General features: G+C 41.9%; 1 protein-coding gene across 1 annotated transcript in view; it reads right to left on the bottom strand.

Annotated features, from left to right (window-relative positions):
• Positions 1-19,490, bottom strand: part of gabbr2 (gamma-aminobutyric acid (GABA) B receptor, 2) — a 230,534-nt gene that overhangs the window by 44,295 nt on the left and 166,749 nt on the right. The window contains exons 9-13 of the mRNA XM_061742628.1: positions 14,903-14,983; positions 12,975-13,125; positions 12,544-12,676; positions 11,103-11,210; positions 6,909-7,031 (exon numbers count right to left, since the gene is read on the bottom strand). Of these exons, the coding sequence (XP_061598612.1) occupies positions 6,909-7,031; positions 11,103-11,210; positions 12,544-12,676; positions 12,975-13,125; positions 14,903-14,983 (596 nt within the window). The remainder of the gene's footprint in view (positions 1-6,908; positions 7,032-11,102; positions 11,211-12,543; positions 12,677-12,974; positions 13,126-14,902; positions 14,984-19,490) is intronic.

Raw genomic sequence — 19,490 nt, 5'->3', positions numbered from 1 at the left:
ACAGCATAGCAAATGAAAAAGAAAGTCATACCTGAAAAAGAAGAAAACCAAAACAGATTTCAATGGATTTTGAATGTTCTTGGGAGATGCAAAGTTGATGCAGCACATGGAGCTGCGTGCAATTTTGGGAAATAGAAATTCAATGCAAGTAATCCAAACATTTCAGAGTCATTTAAATGACATAAGAGAAGACGTGACTAAGACTCCAACAGCCCCCCGGAGAGAGCTCAGACTGGTGCTGCATCTCAGCCCTCGCCTCTTTGCTCAGCCTGACAGTGAGGTCTTTGCCTCAATCCTCACCGCTAATGAACACAAAGTGATACGACATCCTCTCACCAATGCTAAGAGGAATATTTCCACATTAACTGCGAGCATTGAGTCATACTTTTGCACGCTACTTAAGTCAAGTGAATTTCAGAGCAGGTGAATGCACTGGCTCAAGCTCCCCTCCCCTCCCTTCTTTTCTTCCTCTTAGCGGTGCTGCATACAGGTGGGGGCAGCAGAGGCCAGAGAGCTGAGAAAAATCTCAGAATTTAGATGAAAACAAGAAATCATACCTGTGTGTGTGTGTGTGTATATAGACCCGTCATAAAGATTTTACAAATGTATATATGACATGCACTTCTATATGGATACTTAAATTCCTTCCATCATGTCAGCATGTATTACAGTGATGAAGTGGGCGCCTCAACCGGTTATTTTTGTCTCATGAATCAACAGTGCCGCTCACTGCGTTACGGATGTCAGGAACCATAGCCGTTGCCATGGTAATGCCACACTGCAATATTCTGTTGCAGCTTGTTGCCTGCCAATGCTTGCAGCAGCTTTCAAGCCGGGGGGAAAAAAAAAATCCTCAGTTGAGGGAGGGGGGATAAAGACTTGAGGAGGAACTAGAGTAGTGGGGGTCCGCGGGAGAATCCACCAGCATGCTAATCGCTTCCTTTCTGGAAAGTTAGTTCTTTGTTGTGCAGAAGTCAATGTCCAGGACGACTGGAGAGGAAATTAATGCAAAAGTAAACAAGCAGGTGCATGCAGAAAAACAAGCCCAGAGTCCAATTTAAACTATAGATGCACAAATGAAGACACATTTGTGTATCGACATAATTAACATCCTAAAAAAAAAGAACCACCACGACCATAAACTCACATGCTTCCACACACGTGTATACATTGTCAATACAACATGTGTCTGCACTGCAAAGGCTTAATCTGGTGGCAGACAGCAGCCCATTAACAAATGCTCAATTATTAAAGAGCCACAAAATCGATCTAATTGCTCACTAAGCCCAACCTTTCTATCAACATTCCCAGGATGTTCTTGGAGCAGCCGGAGCGATTCCTGCTTGTGAGGAAGCACTTTAAGGAAGGAAAGTCACTGTGCCGACATCATTCATGAGTCAGTGAGTGAGGAGGGAGCGCTGCAATTATAATATCGTCCAATTCTTAAACTGCGTTGGCTTTTTTTTGTTTTTTTTGTTTAATAGAATTACACATGTTCGGTTGTGTTTCATGAACAGCACACAGCGAAAAACAGATCAGAGGGTTGTTTAATATGGCCGGGGACAAAGTCAAGGTCACGAGTCACGTCTGGTAAAGACGCATCATCTGAAGCTGTAATTAAAACTGCAGCTCGAATTGCAGCTATGAAACAAGACCCCTGGGTCACTTTCCCTCTCCAACACTTCATTCTCCACATGATCGCTGGCCATTCTTTATTTGTATTGGTGACGGTATTAAATCAGTCACGCTTTATGAAGCATTCCACAAGAATCTGTTGCCAGCCTGTTTAGCTTCATCTTGTCAATGCTAATAAAAAATTCAAAGGGGAATGGCCTAGTTTAGCTGATGGTAACTCATTAGGCTTAGCCTGCTGGATTCAGGGAAGAGGGGATTGCCTTTGCAGGACCGACTTTGTCCATGTTTCTGCTGGGTAAATCCCCTGGTATGTCATGAGCAGGATTATTTCACTCAACATCTCAACAATAGCCATTCCTCCTCATACAATATACAGAGAGGTCTGGTTGTGACCTCACTTACACTGATCATCATCCCTGGATGTTGAAATTTCAAAAATCAACTGCCCCCCCTGCAAATTACATGCTTCTCTCATTCCGTATTCACAGTGAATGAAGAGCTTCTCCTGTTGTATCATGACTGCGTTGTTATTGCACAAACACTCGTACACAGTAAGTACACGCAGGCTTGTGAACCCATGATCAACTCTCACACTTCTCACTGGGAGATTTAACCGAATACGTAATTGGCGCTAAGGATACAACCTAATCAGGACAGTCCTATAGTTTGCAAGTAGGATATGTTTGATAATCACAAAAATATCAATCAGAAAGCACAAAGCTGGAGAGTTTGGTGTTTACACATCCTTTGCCCATTAATAATGCATAACTTCAGTTATCCTGCCAAGCTGCACTTGCATCACGCAATTACTGACATCCCACAGGGTTAGGGATACAACAACACACATCGGTCGGGACCCTGCAGAGGTGAGAAAGTACTTGTTGTACACCTCAGGTCCGTATGGATAAACGTTGATTCTTTCAACTTGTATACTCTTAAGAAGCATCTACCGCGTTCCGTGTGACAGGATCTGTGCATCCGGATCCATCCAGACTGGCCAACTCGGCCTGCACATTTTCCGGCCGCACACTCCCGGCCTGTGAGGAGCCCGGTGGGCCCTTGTGGACCGGTCCAAACGAAGACGATGTCACACAGGCCTTACACCTGGATGAATGTGAACACTATATCTTCATGATCATGTCTCATACCTGTTACAGTTTTTCTCGATTGCTTTGACACATTTTGCGCATCATGGGACAACTTTATCTAATGCTCACACCTTCTTTGCACAGCAAGAGTCCTCTCTGGCGAATCAGTTAACTATTTCTCATTGCTTTCACACAATTTTCTTTGACTTTTAATACACTTTTCAAAACAGTTAACACACTTCTCACAAAGAGACACAAAACATTACTGATTTACCATGGCAACACATTGCAGACACTTTGTAGCAGCCAATTGGAACTGCTCTCTCAATTCTAAAAATGATCAGCACCTGTGTGAACTCTCTTTGCAAAACAAAGCAAGTAGTCCTCAACCTATCAAAGAGGTCAATAGCTTGAAGTTGACACCAAGCATAGATCGAGGAGGACGTGGACGAGGACATGTGGCCTGATCGTCAGGCCCGTGTCGACAATGCGTAATTTTCCTGTATTTTTATTTTTTTCATATTTACAGGGTTTCATTTGATTGTGTTTCATTTACAGTACTTTCTTTGAGAATTGACCTTTGTTGTACTGCATATTGAACCCTGTCATTTGGATCGCTTACAGTATGTGCATGTGACAAGTACTGCAATGAATATTTTTCTGTCAGAATCTTGCCATTTTGTACACAGTAGAACAAATGTAAATCAATGGTGTTGACAGGAACTTCAGCAATACAAAAACAGATCTACAATATTTTACTGTATACACATTTTCTGATTTTACTGTAAATACTCTGTGACAGTATATTTCTAAGTTATATAACTAAGTTAGAGTGCTCAATACAAAACCCAAATTGTAGTATGTTGTCAGTTGTAAAATAGTCAATACTATGAGGGTGTTGAACAAAAGTTGATATTGATAGCTGTGGTTTCAATTTTGTTATCCATTGTTAAATAAATGAGAAAACATACATGTTCAATTGAGAAAAAATTGTAGGTTTTGATGGAAAAGTTTGGTTTTGATGGATGTGTGACAAGTTTTGATAAAGTGGTGTCATTCTGCAAACATCATAAAGTGTTTTGGTTATTTCAGCTTCTGTTAAGGGCTTTGTGTGAGCTGTTTTGAAAAAGTAAACTGTGAATGGAAAAATGGGCCAAAACGATCGAGAAAAACTGTAATACGACTGAATTTCTTGGTTGCGTTATCTGTTTCAGTTCTTGCGTTAGTCTGTGCATTAGACTGTATTTATTTCTATCACTATGAAACTCACCTCAGCGCTGACATTTTTTGTTAAACTGCATTATAATTATTCCTTAGTCCCTTTCTTCTCCATTACTAGTCTCAGGGTGTTTGGATCGCCTTCTGGTTTCTGGTCCCACCTGATAGGCTCGGGGGCTCTGTGTATGGAGGAGCCCCTGCCTGTCTCTCCCCCAGCTCAACCCCACAGGTCCATTGCTGCTGGTGCTGGGAATCTGGCAGGCTGGGCTGGCATTTGAAGCCAATGCCTCAGCTCAGGCATGCAGATTCACTGTCCCAAGGGGGAAGCAGACTCCTACACTCAGTGGTTTATAGATCCACAACACTCCTTTGGCCACTGGCTTACAGTTAGTGAATACTCCATGGCTACCAGACTGCACACACTGAAAATATTCACAAATGTACGTGTTAAGCAAGATTTTGCTTCATCCCTCAAGCCGACTTAAATATACAAGGGGGAGTCGGCACAAAGGAAATCTGGCTCTGTCTAGAGTCATACAATTGGAGAGAGACTATGCTTTTACAGTGCACTGAAAGGGGCATCAAAGTGTCGACATCTATGGTCTTCCACAGGAATCTCAAACAAAAATGTTCTCATCAGGGACTACAAAAGGACCTATGTGACCTGCTGAGAACTATTTATCACTTCAAAAGATTTTCATTATACAGGAGATTCAAAAAGATATGTACAAATATGGCAGAGGATAGGGTCAGGTACATTCCAGGCCCCCGCAGGACCTTGAGGGCTGAGCAAAGCGGCAACAAAACATTTCATCCAGGATAATTAAGAGAAGTCAGGCTAAAAATCATCCAAAAGAACCTGCATTTCTTTTCATAACCTTCCGGTTACCTCTGTTTAGCACAAGGGTCGATGTGGATCTACTAATGCAGTCTATTCCTGAGGCCTCAGGGCTCTCAGGAAACAGCCCTCTGTTAACTAACTACATAGTAATATCTTTGAAACTTCAGATACGATTCACTGCAGAAAGTCCTTGCTCAGCTGATGGTGGTTAAAGACAGAGGATTTAATGTGAACTGAAGTGAAGCAGCAACTTCTGCTTGTCAAATGTCGGAATACAGAGAAAAGTGCATATAAATTCAGCCGTTTCTTTTGCTATCTGCCCACTAGGGCTGCACGATTAATCGTTAAAAAATCGCGATCTCGATTCATGCTTGAACGCGATCTCATTTCCAAATGACAACGATTTAAAAAAAAAAAAAAAAAATTTTTTTTTTTTTTTTTAAAGATGGCTGCATAAAAAAAGGACTAGGCCTATGTTCTAGGTTGTTGTAGTCCTGTCATGGTCAATTATCATGTTGTCATGTTTGTTATATTTTGTTAATGATTGTGGATTACATTTGGAGAAACATCTACCTTTCTCATCACCTGACACATATTGCACATAAATATTGTTAAAATTGTTATTGTTAAAATTATTTAAAGACAAGAGAGATGTTTATTGTTTTTATGTTCAATGTCAGCTATTACAGGAAAAAGCAGCCAGAGGAATAATTTGTTGCCTCAGAACTACAGGATCTGTTACAAGTCCCCTTTCTGAAAGGGTGTTCAACTCAGGGAGGAACAAATATTGTTCAAAATTGTTATTATTGTTTAAATTATTCAAAGGTTTGTGTAAAGAAGACAAGAGATGTTTATTGTTATTATATTTTTGTTCAGCTGTTGCAAAGTTAAAGTAATAAGTGCAATACATTTTATATTGGAAAAAAATCGTGAGAGAATCGTGATCTAAATTCTAAGCAAAAAAATCGTGATTCTCATTTTGTCCAGAATCGTGCAGCCCTACTGCCCACGATATCGAATCCATCCACATAGGTGGAAGGCGGTGGTCACTCAGACGTAACACTGACCTGCTCAGTGCTGCACACAGATGGACAAATAATCCAAACCAAGCACATAATGTCATGTGTCATAATGGTGGAGGTAATGAGCAAACTCCACACAGAAAAGAGCTCCACATGACCAGCAGGCTCAGTACCAGAATGTCTTTGCAATGTGCCAAAAGTGCTTATAATGTCACCATCTTGCCACCCTAGGAGAAATTCATATGCATGCAAGGCCACTGGTGTGTTGCTCTATCACCATATTGATAGAAATAGACCAATAAAATCGAGTGAAATGATTAAAGCCACCAGAGACTGTGGTGTGATTAACAATACAGCTTTCTTTTACACAACCAGCGTTTATTGCATCACACAGATTTGATAAACAAGCCAGTTCTCAATAGTTGCTCACAGAACTGGCCCTTTGTAACGTTTGAATGTTAAGCTGGTCAGAAAGACAAAATTAACAATCGATAAACCCACTTTGCATGACATTTAAATAAGCGGAGTCTGTCATAAGCGACACCTGCTGATTCCTAGTCTGGACACTTATGCACAAGCGCTGAACGTCATGTCTGACATAAAAGATACCTCACACACCATCTGACGCCAGTGCTGCAGAATGTTAATTTGAGCCAGCTGGAACCAAAGCTGGGCTAATCCTGAATCAAGACTCAGGAAATAACAGTGTATTCTTTCCAGTCAGAGCGTTGCAGTGTTAATATCTACTCAACAGCACGCGACCTCTCCAGCACAGAAAAAAAACATGATGCCAAGTACCTACTTTTCCAGTGGGCTTTGCCAACGTCTCCCTTTCCGAGCTGGCAAATGTCCGGCCAATGGGTGAACACAGGAGGGAAGCAATGGCTCACATCCTGACCCAAAAATATCGAGCTCAACGGAGATGCTCAAGCTACACCCTAAGGCAGAGTCTTGGCATTCCTCAACTCTTCAAATAAATGAATAACAGGGATTCCTATCAAGGATCTGTGTCACCAGCACACTCTCAGCTGAGGCAAGCTTTAATTTAAAAAAAACAAAACTGTCATAATGGAGTGCAAATTTAGACAAGATAAGAAGTTTGACCTCCAAGCTGTATTCTTCCACAGTCCTCCTGAGTGGGTCCACAATCTGCCAGCAGATGAGAATGCACAAGTCGATTAGCAGCATCCCACCAACGATAATCAACAGCTTCTGGTCCTTTATGATCTGCAGAGAAGAACAGATGAGACGCTCGTATTAGCCAAACAACTCGCCACCTGCTGATGTTTTGTACTAGCGTGTGTGCCTGTGGCGGTTTCAAGCAACATTTCATACTGACCAATGTAATTATGAGAACCGAGTGACTGCCATCCCACCCACTTTCATCCTTATCACTGAGCAACTTACCTCCCAATAACGTAGGAAACAAGCCAAACGGGCAGCACAAGACACTTTTTTTTTGTTTTATTTATTTTATTTGTAGACAATCAGCACGTACGGTACATTTAAGAGATCGTCCTTGAAGGGGCAACTGACCGAGGCCCGTCGATGTTGCACCAGTCGTGATGATACTCGGATGTTATAAAGCTAATTTCATTTTCCTTTTGGTGTGAGAATATGGAAGCGATCCATCAAACGGGAGCCAGTACTGTCAATTATTGAAGCTTCTCTTTTGTACCCCGGACTTGGAGGGATGAAAGCCCTGACCTGTTTGTGATCTTGATTTAAATAGTGTTTAGCTGTGTGGAAGCACAGATCAAAGCAAAGGTCAGGGATTACAAGCCAGGCCCTACGTGGAGGATATATAGTCAACCCACACCGGCCGTCCAGCAGGATCAGGATGTGGCACACGAGGGGGTCGTTTTTTTTTGATGTGCTGCCTTTTGAAGCTGCAGACGTTGATCACAAACAGGCTCGGACAAACAAATAATATTTCTCACTGAACAGTTTTTCTTTTAACATATTTTAGGGGCGACCGTGGTTTACAGAATAGACCGTCCACTCACTGTGATGGGCTGTTGTTGGATTCTTGGCTCTTTCAGTCTTGCATATCAAAATGTTTTTAGGTCAGACAATGACGCGTGTGAAGGACCTGCTGCTGAGTAAAGACGAGTTGTAACACAGAAACAGAAAGGTGGAAGCAGATCTGGTCGAAGTGATGGACAACAATTCAAATATTCTAATGAAGTTAAACCAAAACCTCTATTATTCCAAATACATGGCGATAAAAACAAACTCTTCACCACCATCTGCTAACCTGTGATGTGCTACTGTGCCAACAATTTGCTTGACAATCTACGGAAGTAATGATTCTAAATTACTTCAAGTGTTATCTGTTTTCCCTGGTAACACTGGGCGACAATGACTTCCTTTTAAGCAACAAATGCCACTTGACAAAGAGTCAAAGAAAGCGAATATGCACAGTTTGTGTGAGGCCTTGGTGTGGCTGAGAACAAAACCAGCGATAGCTGCCAAACAGCACGTCTCTCTAGTTTGTATGTAGTGCACCTGCGGTTATCGAGCGTCTGTCAGTGTTGTGTTTTCTATGTTTAAAAAAAGGCTAATTCATTCAACTGCGAGTAAACAAAAAATACTATTAAAAAAACTAAAACTGGTTGTTAAAAAATGTTTAATCTATTGTGAAGCCTTTACAAACAAGACCAGGAAGTGCTGTCACCAGAAAAAAAAAAAAAGGTTGTTGATGATGAAACATATGCTGTCGTTGTACTATGAGCTGACTGAACTACACGTTATGTATATTCATGTGACCAACGCTCAATACAGAGAAGTCCTGTCCAGGTATGCAGACTGAGAAGCAGCTGTTGCAGAGGCCGGGGGGATGAGGCGTGTATAGGAGCAGGACGCCGCTGGGGCTTTTTAAGAGGGGGGGGGGGGGTGTCAGCTGGAGCCCACCAAGTGAATCCCTTATCAAGCCTTGATTCACAGCCCTCCTGGTATGCACAAAACAAGGAAAGGAAGGATGAGCGAGGAGCAGGGATGCAGTTTCAGCCCCACAGTTTGAAAAAACATGGCTAAACACTTGTGTTTGTCCCTTCTTGGCAGTAGTTGGCAGGCATTTCAGGGCACCGACAGGAACGATCAGTCTGCTGAAGCCAAAGCACCTGCACTCAATCAGTGAGGATGAAGTGGAGTGTGTGTGTGTGTGTGTGTGTGTGTGTGTGTGTGTGTGTGTGTGTGTGTGTGTGTGTGTGTGTGTGTGTGTGTGTGTGTGTGTGTGTGTGTCCTGCACACAAACGTGGACTCTGAGCCAACAGAACATAAATCTTGAGGGTTAAGGGCTGAAGTATGCAGTCAGGGTGTGCTGCCTCTGAGGAAACATTTGTTTTGTCTTTGTTAGTTCGGGACGGAGGGGGAAAGGAGGGAAACTGAGTCGAAACAATCAGGAATTAAATGTCAGGGGGATCCTGAGTCTAAAAGAGCAAAGCTGTTTTGCTTTATGAAATTATCATTTTCAAAAAGGAAAATGTAGAAGAGATAGGCCAGGTTGGGTGGCATACATTTTTAATTTGCAGTGGAAAACCTCAAAAAGTTTAGCCGGGTAGCAACTTCTCATCTTTTATTCTCTGATCTAGGTTCTGCTAATCTACTCTATCATTTGCCCCATTTCCCCAGCTTTTTCTTTCTTCCTTTAATAGCGCCCAACCTACTTTCTCTACCAGCGAGCCCACAGTGTTCATCTCGCCCCTTACTGTGGCCCGCTTTACCTCGTAGCATCCCCTCAGCCACTACTTTCCTGCATCCCTCTCGCCTCATCCACTCCTTCAACCATCCCTCTTTCCTTGCTCTCTTCCTGCTTTTTGGCAGGCCACCCACACATCCTCCAGTATGAAAGGGTGAGAGAGAAAAAGAGAAATAGAAGGAGATAGAGCAAGGTCTATAAATATGAAAACACGGAGCACAGTTTCAACACACAGAGAACAACACTTTATGTAACTGGGCCAGCGAAACAGATTGTGTGAGATGTTTAAAGAGCCATTTGTATTTATAAATCTTTTTTTTTTCTCTCTCCCTCTTAGAACAGATTTTAAAAGCAGGTGCGAGGGGCTGCCAGTTTTTCAGACTGGTTGTCATAAGGCACGAGTTTGAGCATAATCACCCACACGCCCCCGTGTTAGGGTTTCAAGAGACATGTGAGCCTCCTGGGTAAGACCAGCTCCGTGCATGTTGCTGTGGAGATGTGCAGTATGTTATACATAAGTTGACTGAAGAGCTGAACAATATGTGAATATGACAAGTTAAAAAAAAAGAGCATTTGCTTCAGGCTATTCCTTATTTGGTTCTGTATGTCAGCTATTCACCCATTTGCTTGAGGCTACAATAAGAAGAAATAATAAGTACTAACTATCTTATGATGTGAAAAGTGAATAAAGCTTCAGAACTCAATGTACTACATACCATCAACAGCTCTTGCATACGAGCGCAAAAAAAATAATTTACACAAAAGTGCAGAAAACAACCTTAAGACTAAAATAACAATTAGGATTATGTTGAAAAAATTAAAAATATACATAAAAAAAATATCAATTCCTGAGAAGTGAAGATAAGCTGATTGCCTCTTCAAAATCTCAAATACTCCAAAGAAAGAGTAGACAGCTGTAATTCCAGCTAATGGCTTTAAAGTCAGTTTCTGTACTACTTCAGTTGCTGTGACTGCTACCGGTAAGCACTGCATGTTTAGCAGCAGAGAGCTGCTCTCGAGACACTTCTAAAACATGCTTTTATGACGTCTGAGGAGGCCACAGAGTTTGTCTGCTCCAGCTGTCACCAAGCAACAGGTATGATCCAGCGTGGACGCCTCACCGGTCCGTCACAGGGCCAACGCCAACAGACACTCGCGCTTCCAAGCACCCTTGTCTGCAGACTGCAGGAGCAAGCACACGAACTCCGTGCACGAGAGAAGCAGATGCCTCACAAAAATCCTTCCGTTCGGTTTAAGCACTAAATAGTCATGGCGAGGTTGGAGTTAAAATAGACAATATTGGATGTCAGGGTGACATAAACGTGGTAATTTAGCCTTGTAAAACTATCAAACATTACTGTCCTGTCTGCTGAGGACTGGCTGCAGTGTCCTATAATATCCCATCATGCAATGCAGATTAATGATTAACAAATCCTTTGTGTGGATTTATCCAACATAGACAGTAATGTCTGGACGCACCTTCTGATGCAATCTCAGTAGCTGTGTGATGTTTATCAGTAAACTGTAAAGCTGTGGACCTAAATACATGACAGTCGTAGAAATAGCTTTAAATGTGTATACATGATCATTTTCAATACCTTCTTCTTCATCTTCACATTTTTGAAGATGGCGTGCACTCTCCAGGTCTTGGCAAACATGGCACCAAAAGCTGTCGTATACCCAACGATGAGAATCCACGTTCGGACCTGTCAAAACCAAGACAACACACGTGATTATTTTATGTTATAAGCCCAGTGAAAATAAGAAGCTATCACCTTATTATCTATTTGTTTATTTCTGTCATCCTGGGTTCAGAAAGAGCATCCTGGACCACTTAGCCGTCTCATTACCGAAGCACTTGGGTTTCAAATAAAACAAAATCAGATCCTTTTACATTGTTTCACATAGAAGGAAGTGCTGGATGAGCTCCAAAAGCTACACATTTGAGTGTAATAAAGAGAACTGTAACAAAATAAACCTTGAATGACTGTCCTTCTGCGTTTTATTATCCATACGATGCACCTGTGTGGTTGTTGCATTCTTTTTTTTTTTTTCAAATCTATGTCAGCCTCTTGTCTCCGACTACACATTAAACCCTGTGGTTGCATACGTACCTTACAGGATACACAAGAGGTGACACTATTCTCTTCCCACTTCAAAGGCACAGCAAACACAGCAAAATGTGGACTTAGTTGGAGATAAATATTAATGAGCTGGATGACTCCACCTCTACGGCAGTCTGCAGCATCACATGACCCTGCAAATCTCTACCTTTCACTGAGCGACATATTTTCAGACTCAAGTGGAGCCGAACATATTGAAAGGGCTGTGTTACCTTGAGCACAGAAAAATAATCTTTTTTTTCATGACATATCCTCCTTAAATATTTATCACACTCAAGGGGCTGTACCGCCACGCAGGACTCAGGGTACTAGAAAAAAGTAAAAGGGATAAAAATCAATTGCGGCATCTATTCCCCGGGAAAACAGCACAATATTTGGCGGTGCGTGCACCGGCGTCTGTGCTCCTTTCACAGAATCTCCTCTGACGTGACGTGCAGCAGAACTTCCAGGCAGCTCGAGATGTGTGCTGTCTATCAGTACTTTCATATGCATATGCGTGTGTGTGTGTGTGTGTGTGTGTGTGTGTGTGTGTGTGTGTGTGTGTGTGTGTGTGTGTGTGCGCATCTGTCTGGTAGGGTGTTACCTCAAGGGAAACTAGTTATCGCTGTAATCAAAACTCTCTAATTAATCCAGTATCTACATAGTCACACAGTAATGCTACCTGGGGGGGAGACGCTTAATGTGCTTGGTGCTAGCTGGAGACCTGCATGGAGATTCAATCAGTCTTCTCTTGATCACATAGCGCCCGAGAGTGGCTTGCAGGTAGTGGCAATATCTTAGCAAATTTCACACCTATGAAACCGTAGGTAACATTGCTTGCACATGACCTTCTAAAGTGGTAGAATTTGGCATTAGCAATTAATAGGCCGGGGATCAAACCCTGGCCTTCGTACCATGTTTTATCTCTAGCACTTACTGTGCACAAGGTTTCAAACTCCTTGTCAGAGACAAACCCGCCATCCAGACCGAAGAGGAAGATGGAAGCATACGAGAGCATCCCCCCTAAGATGATCAGGTTGTTCATGTAGGGACTGGACATCTTGATTAGTCTGAAGGAGAAAAATGGAAAACTGGATATTAAAATCAATTAAAATAGATGATTTTAGATCATTCTCAAATATACATGGACTAACATGCTGTAAAATAAAATGGGCAGAAAGATCAAGGCTAAACTATTCTCGTGTTCATAGGCCCCTACGACTCCTCTCATCTCCATCCATCCGTCATCCTCCTTAATGGGGGATGACGTCATCCTCCTTTGTTGTTGTTGTTTTGTTTCCCTGCACTGCATATTCTGCGGCTAGCATTTCATTCAAAAGATGTCCTTCACCAGTGGGGGGTACTGACCTGTGGTTTCGGTTCTTTATGTTGAAGAATAAGAAGGCTCCCGCCATGAGCATGCCCAGTATGGTGATGGTGGACAGGATGCTGTACAGTGGCACGTTGATGTGGCGCCGCTGTAGGCGTACAAATGTACGATCCTTGGGAGGCTCCACACCTACGAGAACAAGAAGATAAAAGATGATTTAGTTGTGTATTATTCTCTCTTAAGTGTTCTTGGGACCTCCTTCAAATCTTTTACTCCACAGAATGCCGACACTGGAGCAAATACTCAGGTATTTGTGGTGTGTGATGGTTTTTCTGTGTACCATAGTCGAGCTGCTGTGGTTAAACCTTGAACTTTCCTATCTTTTACTCTATTGTCCTCTCACCCACGTGCCAGTCCATCACAATGGCATCAACTTACATTTCTCCTCCGACTGTGGTCAGGGATATGGAAACACTTTACGCTCCCAGAGCTTCTTCGTGAGGGGGGGCAAAGGAGAGAAAATGGAGCAAGAGTGGCGAGGGAGGAGAATTGCCAGAAGGATTAAACAAATTACAGCGCGTGTCAACACAGGCATGGGAGAGGTGCAAAAAGGACTAATAAATATTTGAAGTGGGAAAGGACAGTTTAGGCAGCGTGAGCCTAAACTAAGTGGCACTGTTGTTTCAGTGGGTGTGAGTGTGTCTGCAGCTCGAAAGAAGGGAGGGCTAAGGTGGGAAGTTTGGCACTCTGTCACACCCAGATATATATGACTACTGACAGTTTGTTTCTATGTGTGTGTGTGTGTGAGTGTGTGTGTGTGTGTGTGTGTGTGTGTGTGTGTGTGTGTGTGTGTGTGTGTATGTATGTGTGTGTGTGTTTAAGATAGATATGTGATGACTTCCAGACAGGTCTGCACAGGATTCTCAACCAAAAAGATTATTTATATCATCTAATTACTTGTTATGCTCCTGAAATAAAGTACATATATTAAACAAAGCCTTTTTTAAGCACCCTCAAACTACAGGGGCTATTTAAATTCATATTCATGATGTAATTATAAGTTGTATGTAATTTTGCAAATGATGAAAGCAGTGTCCAAATGCATCGAGACCCAGACAAGCAGATCAGGGATCAAGAAGAACTTGGACTACAGATCCTCACACAACTGCACTGGGTAAAAGATGTGCTTCTTTCAGTATTTTGGTATAAAACGCCATCTCTCAGGGCACCCGGTGACCTAAATGCTTGAGCTATCTCACTTTGACCAAAATATAGCAGACGTATTGATCGCAGCGGGGGAGGTTTGGACTCCTGACTTATGGCTACATGTCCCGTCTTCCTGTTTCTCTCCACTTAAGCACCGACCAATACAACCCAAAAGTCCTTCGAAAAAAGAAACTCTTTGTAATTCACTCAAGCGTTCTGCATAATTAATCCATCTCTGGCATTTGTAAGAAAACAAAAAAAAAACAAACTGCACTTATTGTATCTCCGTGCTGTCACCCGTCGCTAGTCATCCACGGGCTTGACTCTGGAGATGTTATGCTTTGGTTAGGATCCATCCTAACTCATTTAAACACAGTAAATTAAACTGATTAAAGCAGGGTTAGGTCAGCAACCCCTGTCTCCTGGAAGTCTGGGGTCTAAGAAGAGAGCGCGAATGGAAAAAACTGTTCTTCAACATCTGTGACATCTGGCGTAACTGAATTTAGGTGTGCTGGCTCTGACCTACAGTACTCCAGTGAACAAGACTGTACATACCTGTCAAATAGTGGATTTACCCAACTCTTCAAAGCTCATGTTCTTTTCTTTTTTTTTTTATTTTGCTTTCTGCGAGTCCTGATATCTGTACACAGTCACCCAAATATTAACTGCCCTTGCGATCTCAGTTTGCACCTTTAACCTGACGTCAAAACTTCCATTAAATACAAGCACGAAGCTGCTGCTCTGCACCAGTAATGCCTACCTTGGAACCTGATGGAATTATTGACGAGGTCCAGAACATCAGCAATCGCGTTGTATTCCCCCACTTTCACCTCCTGGCCTTCTGTAGACAGGGAAAAAGAAATAAAACACATTTTATTGACGATATTCTTTAAATGCCATCAACTTCTTCACAAAAGATTGAGTGAGATACCCGTTCACTCTTTTTACAGCTGGGGATCAGTAAGGTCGGGGAAAACATCTATGAGAAACACAACGACCATCCCTCCACTGAATGACAGCTGACAGGCTGCACAGCAGACTGGAATAAACTCAATTAAAACTATACTTTGTCCCACTAAATGCCAGAGATGAATCAATATCATACACTACAGTATTTTAAAACAACTGACCTTCCAAAGCACCAAGCACAACAGCAACAAGCACAACTTCAAAATGCACATTTGCGAGGTAATATGAGCAGGAACAGACCCTTCTGGATGACTGGGTCTCCGTTACGAGCTTGTTTTAGCTCAGTGAAAAGAAAAGACAACTCACAAACCAGCTAAAAGCCAAATATACAAAAAGCTTAAATGCAGAAACATCGTATTAAACAATAACTTATGTCGTCGGAAACAATAAACATATGCAATCACACTTTGAAATCCAAACCACAATTTACATTGGCTGAACATTTTATTGGTTAAAATGAAGTGATTTCCAAGGGCTGTAAAGCCCAGCTGGTAACAATCGCTAGCTCTCTGGAGCGCTGCTCAAACACAGCTATTCTAGAGTTGAATGGTTTCTATTTTACAAACAGCGATCCGTCTCTCAGCTGTATTTTGCAGGAAGTATGACCTCGCCTGACAAAACCTGGGCATTCACTCATGAAGTTTACTCCCTCACAGATTATAAGGAGGTCTGAAGGAAAGGCAGATGAACCCAGTTCTTTTTTTAAGCCTTGTTACGTACTGTACATGACTTGCTGTTAGTTATGCTGTGCATATACAGATCTCTCTGGTCTCCCTGTTATCGTTTTTTACGGGCCCATTTGGACTCTTTGCAGCAATGTCCTTGACAGAGAAAATGACAGTCGATACCAGCTCTTTCAGCATCACAGGACAGCACGAATCCCTCTGCCTTCCAGTCTGAGAATCACCTCATTTACTTTTCAGCTCACATCATGAATCACAGCTTCAGCAGATGTTAAAAATACGATATATATGCATCAACTTGAGTAAATTAAACAGACATACGTACACTATCTCTCCACCGTGTCAGGGCTGACCACCCAGCGAAAGAAATGGAAGGATGGATGGATGAAGGTATGGATAGATGAACTCTTACTACATTACACATAGTTTACATCTGTAAGAGTACAGAATACTTTACAGTAAATCCTGTAAATCCAGTAAATCCCAATGAGGAGCAGGGTATGTTTTAAAGGAATTTATTTAAAAAAAAAAAATTATTTCATAAACACTGAAAGAAAAAGAAAATAAATTATCTAAAAAAAATATATATATAGACATATAACGGCCCATAATAGACATGGCTGGAAGCATTGCTTTCATGTTCGCAGCCAACCTTCAAATGAGAAAAGCCAATATGTCAGTAGTGTAAAACAAAGAAGCCGAGGAGAAACCCAGTATTACTTTCAGAATCTGAAGGAAGAACCGAGAACGAGACACAAATATGAGTCCACACTAAAAAAAACACTAAAAAACAAAGCGTCAACTGTCATGGAGACGGATAGAGATTTAACCGGCATCTTGAATGTTTTGAAACAGCTGACACATATTTGCAGGGATATCAATTATGATTCCACTCTATTTAGAGGAACAGAAAACACTGTAGAAACAGAGGAATATCAAATCAAGAATTACTTCCTATCAGGGCCGTCAAAGTCAATGCTTTAATAACAAGTAATCAAAAATTCTGTTTTACACTACTATTGTTTTTAATGCGCGATTAACGCACATTCTGGTAAACATTAACCTCAGCCCAACCTGTAGTTTCTCGACTGGCCACTAAAGGCTGGCTCTAAAAGCCAGTCCATTCGGAAATTAACATATTTACAGCCTGGATAAAAAAACAAAACAGTTTTAGTCTCAATTCAACATCGTTGCATCCCGTACAAAGATAAACAGGCTTCACAACCGCTCTTCAGAAGCCAATGGGTCACGTGACCTAAATGCTTCGTCCATTGTTTTATACAGTCTGTGGCTGCAACCAAGGCTGTAAAATGTAACGCTGAAGAGCATTCTTGAAGCTTATTTTTCACATACTGTAGACTTTTAATTAATACAAATAAATAGATAAACAAAGATTCACTTTTTCCTGTTGCTCTGGAAGTTGACAGGAACACGCTCGCCGTATGTCAATCAAAGTTTGAGGCCTCCAGCCATCAGTGCAGGAACAATTATTCATATCTCCACATTGGCCAATCCTCCACGTCAGAGGAGCTGCAGAAGTGCAGACCTGCAGAAGTGCAGACCTGCAGAGCTGCAGAAGTGCAGACCTGCAGAGCTGCAGAAGTGCAGACCTGCAGAAGTGCAGAGCTGCAGAGCTGCAGAAGTGCAGAAGTGCAGACCTGCAGAAGTGCAGACCTGCAGAAGTGCAGAGCTGCAGAGGTGCAGAGGTGCAGAGGTGCAGAAGTGCAGAGGTGCAGACCTGCAGAAGTGCAGACCTGCAGAAGTGCGGAGCTGCAGAAGTGCGGAGCTGCAGAAGTGGAGAGCTGCAGAGGTGCAGACCCGCAGAAGTGCAGACCTGCAGAAGTGCGGAGCTGCAGAAGTGCAGAGCTGCAGAGGTGCAGACCCGCAGAAGTGCAGACCTGCAGAAGTGCGGAGCTGCAGAAGTGCAGAGCTGCAGAAGTGCGGAGCTGCAGAAGTGCAGAGCTGCAGAAGTGCAGAGCTGCAGAAGTGCAGAGCTGCAGAAGTGCAGAGCTGCAGAAGTGCAGAGCTGCAGCAGTGCAGAGCTGCAGAAGTGCAGAGCTGCAGGCGGATGTTTACAGCAGAATATTCACTTTCAGTTACTGTGTTGGAGCCAAAATACAGAAATAACCCTGATTTTAGCCAACACTGGATTAATATAAACTGCTGATAACGTCCTTAACTTTTCTAGTCTGATGAGGAAGTGATAATGGATATCAATCAGCTGGGCTGACTGTCAATCAAAAAGCGGTGCCACATATTAGAAATAAACGTTCTCTCAGAGTTAGTCAAAAATGGAGACCGAAATAGATTTTTATTTTATTTATTTTTTTCAAACCAGGCTGTAAATATTTCTATCTAAAACTGCAAGTGATAATTAACTGGGCAGTATTCGTGTCAGAATTACTCAGATCAACATCAGTTGTTTTCCCCTTTTCAGACTTTCACAACGTGGTTTTTACATATAATAATACCACAACCCCCATCTGTGCTGCCCCTACATGACTGGAATCTAAAAAAGATCTTTTTAAGGTAAACACAGTTGTAAAAAAACAATTAATCGCAAGTTAACTATGAAAATCTTGTAACATTTATTGATTGGCTGCCCTACTTCATATAAAGAATAAAGAAAGGGGGAAAAGATGACCAGAAAGCTCTGTTAGAGGTCCCACAGTTGAACTGTGCATCTCTCATATGCCGGTTAGTTTCAGAGGTGAAATAAGTCCACATCTTACAATCAAAATTAAACTCAATTACAGCGAGGTCATCATCATTTTGTGTTAATAATAAATACACTGAGGCTTGGTTTGCGTCAGGGTTGCAGAATCTTACACCTTTAAGCACTTTGGGGAACCTTTTCGAAGACTTTTAACATCGTTAAAATCCACTGAGATAGATAGATAGATAGATAGATAGATAGATAGATAGATAGATAGATAGATAGATAGATAGATAGATAGATAGATAGATAGATAGATAGATAGATAGATAGATAGATAGATAGATAGATAGATAGATAGATAGATAGATAGATAGATAGATAGATAGATAGATAGATAGATAGATAGATAGATAGATAGATAGATAGATAGATAGATAGATAGATAGATAGATAGATAGATAGATAGATAGATAGATAGATAGATAGATAGATAGATAGATAGATAGATAGATAGATAGATAGATAGATAGATAGATAGATAGATAGGCTTTCACTGGCTGCCAGTCAATTATATTGATTTTCTTTAGACTTTAATGATTAAATTTGGAGCACTTCATGGCTTTGCTCCAAGCTGTAGAGCTGAACTGCGACATCTCTGTGAGCCAGAGCGCAGCCTCATTACCTCAGACGGGGCACTTCTGGCCGTTTCTGAAGCCCAGTCCAGGACTAAAGGTGACGAGGATTTATTGAGTCAGATCCTCACGCCCCGCTGCAGAACTCCCTAATGGTTTGAGACTTGCACAGTCAGAGACATTTTCAAATGACATAATGATAATCATCTTTGTGTGTGTGTGTGTGTGTGTGTGTGTGTGTGTGTGTGTGTGTGTGTGTGTGTGTGTGTGTGTGTTTCATTCTGGATTTACAGTAAATCCCTTTGTGTGTTTCCAGCCGCAATTTATTTCTGTTGGTCTCTTGAGGCATAGTAGGAGTAGCAGGGGCGTTGCCATGTAAAATCACAACTGGTGATAATGGAGAAG

Source organism: Cololabis saira, chromosome 15 (genome assembly GCF_033807715.1).
Source record: "Cololabis saira isolate AMF1-May2022 chromosome 15, fColSai1.1, whole genome shotgun sequence".
In the NCBI taxonomy this organism is placed as follows: domain Eukaryota; kingdom Metazoa; phylum Chordata; class Actinopteri; order Beloniformes; family Belonidae; genus Cololabis; species Cololabis saira.
This window is presented reverse-complemented; position numbering and strand designations above follow the sequence as displayed.